We start from the raw sequence: 11,367 nt of genomic DNA, 5'->3' as shown, positions 1-11,367 counted from the left end.
AATCTTAATGATAGAATATAGTATTGTCACCAGTATGACATACATATACTAAGTTTGCAGTCGATACGACTTTGGGAAGTGGGTTAAAATTGAGTTACAAGATTTGAGGATACGACAACAGACAGAGTTGAGAATACGACAACAGACAGAGTGAGTTTATCAAAAGCGTGTAAAAGAATGTTTTAAAATAAATGTTTTAGATTTTTTTTTATGATAGAATATAGGTTTGTCATCAGTATGACATAAGATTACCAAGTTTGCAGTCGTTAGCACATTGGGAAGTGGGTAAAAATTTACCTACAAGATTTTTTGAGGATACGACAACAGAGTTAAAACACATTCCTGCGGAGGGAGCTGGTAGGAACGTTGGGTTGCTCGTCAATGGCCAGGGTCAACGGCGGCGTGGTGTAATCCGCAAATATGGCCGACTGTGAGGGCGGGCACAAGCCGACTTGAGTAGGTTAAACATTGAGTTTGATAAGGGCACCACGGGGTGACCAGCCCCTCCCCACCCAGCCCCACCACTCCCACCCCTCCCCACCCAGCCCCTCCCCACCCTCCCCTCCCCACCCAGCCCCACCCTCCCCTCCCCACCCAGCCGCTCCCCACCCTCCCCACCCAGCCCCTCCCCTCCCCACCCAGCCGCTCCCCACCCTCCCCACACAGCCCCTCCCCACCCTCCCCTTTCCACCCAGCCCCACCCCTCCCATTTTTGGATGCACGACGGACGGACGGACACAATAATCCCATGTGGGCTGGTGTAACCAGGTTCCTACCAGTATAATAAAAGCGTGTAATAAAAATACGCATACCTAGCCCATATATCCCGTGACCACGCCTCCCCTGCGTAACCCCCCCTGCCTGACCACGCCCCTCCGCATGACCACGCCTCCTGAACCACCCCCTTTGATTGACCACGCCCCCGCGTGCATCACGTGGACCCCCCCCCCCCCGCGGACGTCGCGCGCTGGTGGAGGCGACATGGCCACAGGTACAGTGGTGTGTACAGTGCGGCATTGTGCCGCTGTGCTGCACGCGGGCTAAGTGGGTGTTGGTGCGGCGCTGTGCGGTGTTGGTGCAGCGCTGTGCGGTGTTGGTGCAGTGTTGGCGCAGCGTTGTGCGGTGTTTGTGCAGCGCTGTGCGGTGTTGGTGCAGTAGCCGGTGGCACAGCGAGGGGTGCCGCTGGCGAGTGAGTGCCGCGCTCGTGCGGCGAGGCCCATGGTGACTCTGTGACAGTGGTGGCAGTTAGACAATGTTAACACAGACAGTGGTGACAGACAGTGTTAACACTGAGACAGTGGTGACAGTTAGACAGTGTTAACACTGTGCTAGTGGTGACAGTTAGACAGTGTTAACACTGAGACAGTGGTGACAGTTAGACAGTGTTAACACTGAGACAGTGGTGACAGTTAAACAGTGTTAACACAGACAGTGGTGACAGACAGTGTTAACACTGAGACAGTGGTGACAGTTAGACAGTGTTAACACAGACAGTGGTGACAGTGTTAACACTGAGACAGTGGTGACAGTTAGACAGTGTTAACACTGTGCTAGTGGTGACAGTTAGACAGTGTTAACACTGAGACAGTGGTGACAGTTAGACAGGGTTAACACTGAGACAGTGGTGACAGTTAGACAGTGTTAACACTGTGACAGTGGTAACAGTTAGACAGTGTTAACACTGTGCTAGTCGTGATAGTTAGACAGTGTTAACACTGTGCTAGTGGTGACAGACAGTGTTAACACTGTGACAGTGGTGACAGACAGTGTTTACACTGTGCTAGTGGTGATAGTTAGACAGTGTTAACTCTGTGCTAGTGGTGACAGACAGTGTTAACACTGAGACAGTGGTGACAGTGTTAACACTGAGACAGTGGTGACAGACAGTGTTAACACTGTGCTAGTGGTGACAGTTAGACAGTGTTAACACTGAGACAGTGGTGACATTTAGACAGTGTTAACACTGCTAGTGGTGACAGACAGTGTTAACACTGTGTTGGTGGTGACAGTTAGACAGTGTGACAGACAGTGTTAACACTGTGTTGGTGGTGACAGTTAGACAGTGTTAACACTGTGTTAGTGGTGACAGACAGTGTTACCACTGAGACAGTGGTGACAGTTAGACAGTGTTAACACTGTGTTAGTGGTGACAGACAGTGTTAACACTGAGACAGTGGTGACACTTAGACAGTGTTAACACTGTGCTAGTGGTGACAGTTAGACAGTGTTAACACTGTTAGTGGTGACAGACAGTGTTAACACTGAGACAGTGGTGACAGTTAGATAGTGTTAACACTGCGTTAGTGGTGACAGACAGTGTTAACACTGAGACAGTGGTGACAGTTAGACAGTGTTAACACTGTGTTAGTGGTGACAGTTAGACAGTGTTAACACTGCCAGTGGTGACAGTTAGACAGTGTTAACACTGTGCTAGTGGTGACAGTTAGACAGTGTTAACACTGTGCCAGTGGTGACAGTTAGACAGTGTTAACACTGTGCTAGTGGTGACAGTTAGACAGTGTTAACACTGAGCTAGTGGTGACAGTTAGACAGTGTTAACACTGAGACAGTGGTGACAGACAGTGTTAACACTGTTCTAGTGGTGACAGACAGTGTTAACACTGTGTTAGTGGTGACAGTTAGACAGTGTTAACACTTCGTTAGTGGTGACAGTTAGACAGTCTTAACACTATGCCAGTGGTGACTGTTAGACAGTGTTAACACTGCTAGTGGTGACAGTTAGACAGTGTTAACACTGTGTTAGTGATGACAGTTAGACAGTGTTAACACTGAGACAGTGGTGACAGTTAGACAGTGTTAACACTGTGCTAGTGGTGACAGTTAGACAGTGTTAACACTGTGCCAGTGGTGACAGTTAGACAGTGTTAACGCTGTGCCAGTGGTGACAGTTAGACAGTGTTAACACTGTGACAATGGTGACAGTTAGACAGTGTTAACACTGTGCCAGTGGTGACAGTTAGACAGTGTTAACACTGAGACAGTGGTGACAGTTAGACAGTGTTAACACTGTGACAGTGGTAACAGTTAGACAGTGTTAACACTGCTAGTGGTGATAGTTAGACAGTGTTTAACACTGTGCTAGTGGTGACAGACAGTGTTAACACTGTGCTAGTGGTGACAGTTAGACAGTGTTAACACTGTGCTAGTGGTCATTGTTAGACAGTGTTAACACTGTGCTAGTGGTGACAGACAGTGTTAACACTGTGACAGTGGTGACAGTTAGACAGTGTTAACACTGTGCTAGTGGTGATAGTTAGACAGTGTTAACACTGTGCTAGTGGTGACAGACAGTGTTAACACTGTGCTAGTGGTGACAGTTAGACAGTGTTAACATTGAGACAGTGGTGACAGTGTTAACACTGAGATAGTGGTGACAGTTAGACAGTGTTAACACTGAGATAGTGGTGACAGTTAGACAGTGTTAACACTGTGCTAGTGGTGACAGTTAGACAGTGTTAACATTGTGCTAGTGGTGACAGTTAGACAGTGTTAACACTGTGTTGGTGGTGACAGTTAGACAGTGTTAACACTGTGTTAGTGGTGACAGACAGTGTTAACACTGAGACAGTGGTGACAGTTAGATAGTGTTAACACTGTGTTAGTGGTGACAGTTAGACAGTGTTAACACTGCGTTAGTGGTGACAGTTAGACAGTGTTAACACTGTGCTAGTGGTGACAGTTAGACAGTGTTAACACTGTGCCAGTGGTGACAGTTAGACAGTGTTAACACTGTGCCAGTGGTGACAGTTAGACAGTGTTAACACTGTGCTAGTGGTGACAGTTAGACAGTGTTAACACTGTGCCAGTGGTGACAGTTAGACAGTGTTAACACTGAGCTAGTGGTGACACCGGGACGGTGACAGTGGGATAGTGGTGACACTGGGCGAGTGGTAACCCTTTGACAGCGATAACACTGGGGGCAAGATGTAATGGGTGACATGGCCGATGAGTTGTAATTTATCTGCTCATTTATTTTGTTACTTATATTCTCCACAATGACGCAAAATAACAATGTGTATTATCTAAGATGTTTGACGCTGCTGATCCATATTTGTTTTTGGGTTCAGTAATTATTAGTTTTCTGTCAAAATTCATGTCAACTCCTATGCTCAAAAAGATTGTTGCGTATACAAATATACTTATTATCCATCCCAGATTGATCAAATTGTGACCGATCAAAACGCCTCACTGGTGGTGTAAGAATTTGATTCCTGAATTTAACTTGTTTAATTTAACACCAACATGTGATGTTTCAATCGAACTATTTCGATTGTGTGAAAAGATAAAAAAAACAATACACACTCATCAAAACACTGGCTTGCATTATTATTTGTTTCTTTCGGTTAAGTCACGTCTAAAGATAAAATAATAAATTAAATTAAATAATAGAATACGACGTTTCGATTGCAACACAAGCAATCATCATCAGGTATAATGAAATAGCGACATAAAATCTAACCAGAAAACTATAGACAGACATATTAGCAGACAGATATCACCAAGATACATAGCGAGAGCAACACAGGTAACAGAGAGGGGTGATCGTCTCTGTGTGGTGGCCTTAAATAGACAGAGGGGGGCGGAGGCAGAGAGAGGGAGGAGGGTTAGAGAAAAAATTAGCATATCAATGAGTGGTCAACAGACGTGGTGCTGCGAATGCGATGGCACGGCAAGCAAGCCTGAAAATCAGGAGAAGGACACACTAAAATTAAATAACCTAGTAAAATATCGAAATGTAATGTAATACAACACAGAGGGTCGGTCAACACACAATTAACGCATAGCCTGGTTGATTACGTATTTCAAAGATTGCTAAGTTAGAATTTAAGTGTGAACAATCTAAAGAGAGGACACAGGCAGAGAAAACAAGTCGCCAGAGAGAGAGAAAAAAGATAAGCCTAAAACTTCCCCGTAGAAGTGGTTCAATCTTAATTTTAGAACTTTCGTGACTGCAGGAATTATTATTTGTTTCTCTGCCTGTGTCCTCTCTTTAGATTGTTCACACTTAAATTCTAACTTAGCAATCTTTGAAATACGTAATCAACCAGGCTATGCGTTAATTGTGTGTTGACCGACCCTCTGTGTTGTATTACATTACATTTCGATATTTTACTAGGTTATTTAATTTTAGTGTGTCCTCCTGATTTTCAGACTTGCTTGCCGTGCCATCGCATTCGCAGTACCACGTCTGTTGACCACTCATTGATATGCTAATTTTTTCTCTAACCCTCCTCCCTCTCTCTGCCTCCGCCCCCCCCTCTGTCTATTTAAGGCCACCACACAGAGACGATCACCCCTCTCTGTTACCTGTGTTGCTCTCGCTATGTATCTTGGTGATATCGTCTGCTAATATGTCTGTCTATAGTTTTCTGGTTAGATTTTATGTCGCTATTTCATTATACCTGATGATGATTGCTTGTGTTGCAATCGAAACGTCGTATTCTATTATTTAATTTAATTCATTATTTTATCTTTAGACGTGACTTAACCGAAAGAAACAAATAATAATTCCTGCAGTCACGAAAGTTCTAAAATTAAGATTGAACCACTTCTACGGGGAAGTTTTAAGCTTATCTTTTTTCTCTCTCTCTGGCGACTTGTTTTCTCTGCCTGTGTCCTCTCTTTAGATTGTTCACACTTAAATTCTAACTTAGCAATCTTTGAAATACGTAATCAACCAGGCTATGCGTTAATTGTGTGTTGACCGACCCTCTGTGTTGTATTACATTACATTTCGATATTTTACTAGGTTATTTAATGTTAGTGTGTCCTTCTCCTGATTTTCAGGCTTGCTTGCCGTGCCATCGCATTCGCAGCACCACGTCTGTTGACCACTCATTGATATGCTAATTTTTTCTCTAACCCTCCTCCCTCTCTCTGCCTCCGCCCCCTCTGTCTATTTAAGGCCACCACACAGACGATCACCCTCTCTGTTACCTGTGTTGCTCTCGCTATGTATCTTGGTGATATCTGTCTGCTAATATGTCTGTCTATAGTTTTCTGGTTAGATTTTATGTCGCTATTTCATTATACCTGATGATGATTGCTTGTGTTGCAATCGAAACGTCGTATTCTATTATTTAATTTAATTTATTATTTTATCTTTAGACGTGACTTAACCGAAAGAAACAAATAATAATTCCTGCAGTCACGAAAGTTCTAAAATTAAGACTGCCTTGCATGTTAAAGTGTACCTGAGGCCAGTGATTCTCAACCTTGTATTGCTCCTACTCTGCCCGCCTTGTTGCATTTTTTTAACCGAGTAATCCCCCGTGACTGACCCAAAACGCTTCTGAGAAATAAATGTATGAATAATGAACGTCAATATTTTAAACCCAATTGTTTTTTTGTCAGGTATCCTAACTAGTTAAATAACTGACTGCACGCGTCACGTGATTTGAATGCTCTCGCTGGTTACTCTTGGAAACCGCATTGTTGATGATCAATGAGTTTAGAAAGTTATTCGATACCGTTATCGGTTACCCTATGGATTTTAATTTCATCGTAGTTTTATATTGCCAGATTAATACATCATTATTCACCGATGACTCATGCATGATATAATTTCACATTTTTTATTTATAAATCACCTTACATATCCCCTGGGACATTGCCATGTACCCCCCCCCCAAGGGCCCGCGTACCCCCGGTTGAGAACCATTGCATTAGGCGACGTTTTAGGCAATGGCCTTCCTTCGTGGCACAAACATAGGCCACAGAGACAGAGTGGATGAGTATAACAGTTGGGGTCTGCACTTTAAACCATGGAACCTAATAACATTAAGTAAAAATTATAATTATGAACAGTTCTCAAATTGTCCTATAAATAGTTTGCTATTAGTAGATATTGAGTTCCTGACAAACCCTTCAATCTCCATACTGTATATATAAAAGACAAAGTTGCGAATGTGTGTCTGTTAAAAATGTTTAGCGTACTTCCCGACATGCAACAAACTTGAAATTTGGCATGTGGGTAGCTTCCAGACTGTACACAATACAAAAAGTATAAAAATAGACTTTTGTATTTTAGGGAGCGGGGGGGGCGCAATAATGCATATATTTTGCACGGCAAGTGAGCGGTGACGTCACATCTGTGATGTCACCCGCATGCGGCAGCATTATGCAGTATGCCTGCTGACGTCACGCATCCCCCCCAATTCTCCACGTAGGCCGTGTATTAATCCAAGACAAGAATCCAAATCTCGGGCGAAGCAAGATAGTAAATCTAGTCACATAGATTAAAGGAAAATAACAAATATGGATCAATATTGGGTACACAAACCTACGTTTTAAGTGATTTGACTCTCTTTAACAGATGAGGACATTAACCTGCTGGTGATCGTGTTGGATGTGAATCCTATATGGTGGGGAACAAGAAAACTCCAAAACCTGGAGGTATCTGATTCAACTTTAAATGTGTGTGAGTGTCTATTAGTGACATACATCCTGATAACTAACAGAACTTGCTCTGGTATTTTATAACTCTTAATTATGGAATGTTTAAATTTCGATTTAAAGCTTTCGTGACTGCAGGGATTCATCTTCTTAGTTCTTTCGGTAAAGTCACGTAGAAGGGAAATAATAAAATAATATGTAATGTTTACCTCTTATTTTTATGGGTAGTCGTGTTTGAGTGATCATTGCACTGCACTAGGTTTTCATTGACCTGTGTTCAATTCCTTTCCATGTTCACAATCGCTGGCAAATTGTTTTTGCATTTGGCCGAGCCCTCCCCTAAATTGGCTTGGGTGCAATCTGTCAACATCACAGCCGGGGAGAAAGACAGCTGGATGTTGTTGACCATATGTGGCATCGTTAATAGTTGCTTTTTGACTCGACAGTTCTGTCATTTTCACTGGCTGTCATCGTGTGGTACTGGCATGTAATGCCTCTATTTAGAAATAAATGTACATTTTACGATTATAACTCGGTAATGTTTTTTTTACCTAGTTTACACTGCCACGTTGTGTGGATGCTGTGATGGTCTTCGCCAACTCCCATCTGGCAATGAGCAGGAACCATCGCCTTGCAGTCATCGCAAGCCACAACCAAGAGAGGCGAGACCATTTGTGCTGGGGGTTTTATGGGCGTGCGTGTGTGCGCTTGCCTGTGATTTTCCGTGCGAGAAGTTGCATCTCCTGGCGTGAACAACGCATTTGCCTGAAGCCATGTTTTCATGTGGACCACATTATCAGATCTCATCAACATATGCCATGGTTGCACGCTCGCTTCATTGCAGCTACAGCCATGCTGGGATCTGAGCCAAACCAAAACCACGATTATCACGGTTGGCTACGTATGGTGCGAAAGAAGTTCAACATACAAAGACATACATACTAGCCAGGCCGAGTCATGACCCCCACGAATAGTGCCGTGGGCACATCCCATTCCATTTCCCCTCCGTGTCAAACGCTTTTTAATTTCAAACAATTATTACAACTGTACCAAGCGCAAATTTGGCTGAAGTTGGAATGCTATTCTCATATCTGGAGTGGAGCACTCAGTCCTACCTCACAGTACTCAATAGGTTTCAACGTAAAGCAGTCAAGTTGATTGATGTTCTGGTTGCTCAGTCACCAGCAGTCAATCGCCTCCTAGTCATGCTTATATCGCTGCTGTCATGGTTGCTGTTTGGGTGAACTTCACTCATTTATTCATTAAGCCATATTAAGGACACGGCCTACAAAACTGATTGTTTGGACTAATTCGTACTGTGTTCAGCTACCACACTGCAGGTCACAACAACACACCCACCCCCCACACTGCAGGTCACAAAAACACCCACTCACCCACCCTCCACACTGCAGGTCATAACAACACACCCACCCACCACATTGCAGGTCACAACAGCACACCCTCTCACCCACCCACCACATTGCAGGTCACAACAGCACACCCTCTCACCCACCCACCACACTGCAGGTCATATAAACACACCCACCCACCCACCACACTGCAAGTTACAACAACACACCCACCCACCACACTGCCGCTCACAACACTTCTGTTCCTCCTTCTTCCCTCGCACTTCTCCACTTTGGAATATCTTCCCGTCGTTTATTTTCCCACGCTCGTATGACTGCTCAATTCAAGGGACATGTGAACTCTTTATCTGTTACGAATTTGATGGTGCTGTTTTGTTGCTGGGCCTGTGCTCGTGTGACTGATGCTTCTTTTTCCACGTACGTGTGCACAGTCGGTTCCTGTACCCGGCGAGTGGGACAGCCACGGAACAGCAGGCGAGTGATGCGGGGGATTCGGCTGGCCCACGTGACGGCCGCTGTGAGCTGCTGGCGACCGCCAACCACGCCATCGCCACCCAGATCACGGCATTGCTTGCCAACAGTAGGCATCTCCCACTTCCCCACTTCCCCACTTCCCTATTTACATTGTAGTGGTGTTACCACTTGTCCAGTGTAAGCTTTGGGAGAGGAATGGAAGAAGGTTAAGGAGTGGGGCTACTTAATGATGATGATATTATTCTAAAGCTCTCAAAATGCCTTCTGTTTGTTTTTTTCAGCTGAAGTGACAGCAGATATGAGGTCTGATTCACTTTTGGCTGGATCTTTGGCAAAGGCGCTGTGTTGTATCCTTTGTTCAATTCAGGGTCCGCTATTCTGGAAGGCAGAGGGGGTCTTGTCGACCAAGCTGTTGAAGATCAGAACTGCCTTAACCGTTTTCGGCTCCCCTTTTTATGCCCTGTGATTCGAAAATACAGGGTTACGTTACGTCATCCTGCGCAGCCAATTGTGCGCTTACCTTTTGATTTTCAAACGTTTCTCTGCCCTTATCTAGAGCATTACGTTATGCTATTTTTCTTCCCATTGTCTCATTAACCCCTGACTCAACCGGTTTAATCTGGAAGGCCGCCCAGTTGGCGAATACACACCTGCGAGTGTGCCCTAGGATTTCCCCCTGACCTCATCGCCTGCACCGCTCGCTTAATATTCACCCTGGCCCCTCCCCGGCGTTGTGAGTGACTCATTGCGGCTGGCCCGGTGAACTTTTGTGCGCCCAAACAATTTCAAGCCAATTTAGGGGGGCCGCAATGTGATTTGTCCTGGGGGGGTCGGCCATTCTGGCACCGGGAAACCGCGGGACTTCCCACCTAGGGACCCTTCAGATGAAAACCCATGGTGCCAGGCGATCCCCCGCCAGGACGCTACGTGTGTGTGTGCGCGGCGTTTTTGCGTTCAGGGCGGGGGTAGGGGGGGAATCGCGGCGCTTGCGGAGTGGCTCCGCGGTCGTGGCACCACAACAGCAGCGGGGTGTTTACGATGCGGTTGATGGTTTGGGATTTTGGGCCGCACTCGCAGGCCGCCCTAATTTCGATGCACCATTTGTGCATTGGGTGGTCGCATCGGCCATGCCCGGTCCCCATTCGGTTGATGGTCGACCGTTGGCGGCGTGGAAGGTTGAAACGGGGAGATTCAACGGTAGGGTCCTGTATGAGATGTTTATTTTTGATGTCGGCCGCAGTCCAGACTTGCTTCCATCTCTCCTCTTCATTTGTATTTGTGGAATGGAGTGAGGTTGCTGTGATCCAGAAGGTTTATTGTGCGGGTGTATTAATCATGAAATGTGTCGTGTGCTCACGGAAGATGTTGAAGTTACCTGTGATGTAATTCGAAGAAGAGCAGGCTGTTGCGTGCAGCATCATGATACAAATTTAGAAAAATTACATGGCACATTGCTCAATTGGAAAACATTGCAATTGTTGCCTGTGCTGCAAAAATGCCTATCAGGACCCTCATGAAAACAATCTTGAGATTCAATAAGGCTTAAATGCTTCTCCCTCGCGATTATAAGAATTGTCATTCTGGGTCGTGATTAAATTCAAGAAACGTGTGTTTTGGAACAGTGGCTAAGCTGATGTTTACTCATGACAACAAACACGAATATAAGATAATTGACTCGTTTGCACGATTCATATGTATTGTGAGCATAATCGATTTCATTTGATGGATGAATGAATGCAGTTATGTGCCTATACTTAATATGTATATGTAATATTATCTTCGGCTTACTACGTGTACATGAACAACCATGACCATAACCTTGACTTGACCTCATCAGACATTCACAGAATCATGAAAGAGAATGAAGGTACGTATTTATTGTAAATGTCTGTGTGACATTTTTTCCCTGTGGGGACAAACACCGAATGGGCCAATAGTTGTACAATTTATGGGTCAAAAATAGTAATATCTTCAGCTTATAAAATTTAGATTAACAACCCCTTGTGAGCGAGCAGTTAAATTCCTTGCTGCCATGGTTATTTGTGCAAGGGCCTGATGCAAGAGTGAAATAATACCTCGGGGGGAGGGGGTTGCATGTGACAAGCGT

At 44.8% G+C, this 11,367-nt stretch overlaps 1 protein-coding gene across 5 annotated transcripts in view; it reads left to right on the top strand.

The window, feature by feature from the left end:
• Positions 1–938: 938 nt before the first annotated feature.
• Positions 939–11,367, top strand: part of GTF2H3 (general transcription factor IIH subunit 3) — a 29,183-nt gene continuing 18,754 nt past the window's right edge. For 4 of the 5 annotated variants that reach the window (XR_013637089.1, XM_078858857.1, XM_078858856.1 and 1 more), the window contains exons 1-6: positions 939–991; positions 7,337–7,416; positions 7,972–8,078; positions 9,218–9,366; positions 9,542–9,607; positions 11,098–11,127. Coding sequence is in view for 4 of the 5 variants with exons in the window: in XM_078858857.1 (XP_078714983.1) it covers positions 982–991; positions 7,337–7,416; positions 7,972–8,078; positions 9,218–9,366; positions 9,542–9,607; positions 11,098–11,127 (442 nt within the window). In the remaining variant the exon portion in view is untranslated. Of the gene's footprint in view, positions 992–1,021; positions 1,190–7,336; positions 7,417–7,971; positions 8,079–9,217; positions 9,367–9,541; positions 9,608–11,097; positions 11,128–11,367 lie in introns of those variants that run through there. The other variant, XM_078858858.1, reaches the window with a different exon arrangement.

This window comes from Lampetra fluviatilis, chromosome 8 (genome assembly GCF_964198595.1).
Source record: "Lampetra fluviatilis chromosome 8, kcLamFluv1.1, whole genome shotgun sequence".
Taxonomy (NCBI): domain Eukaryota; kingdom Metazoa; phylum Chordata; class Hyperoartia; order Petromyzontiformes; family Petromyzontidae; genus Lampetra; species Lampetra fluviatilis.
This window is presented reverse-complemented; position numbering and strand designations above follow the sequence as displayed.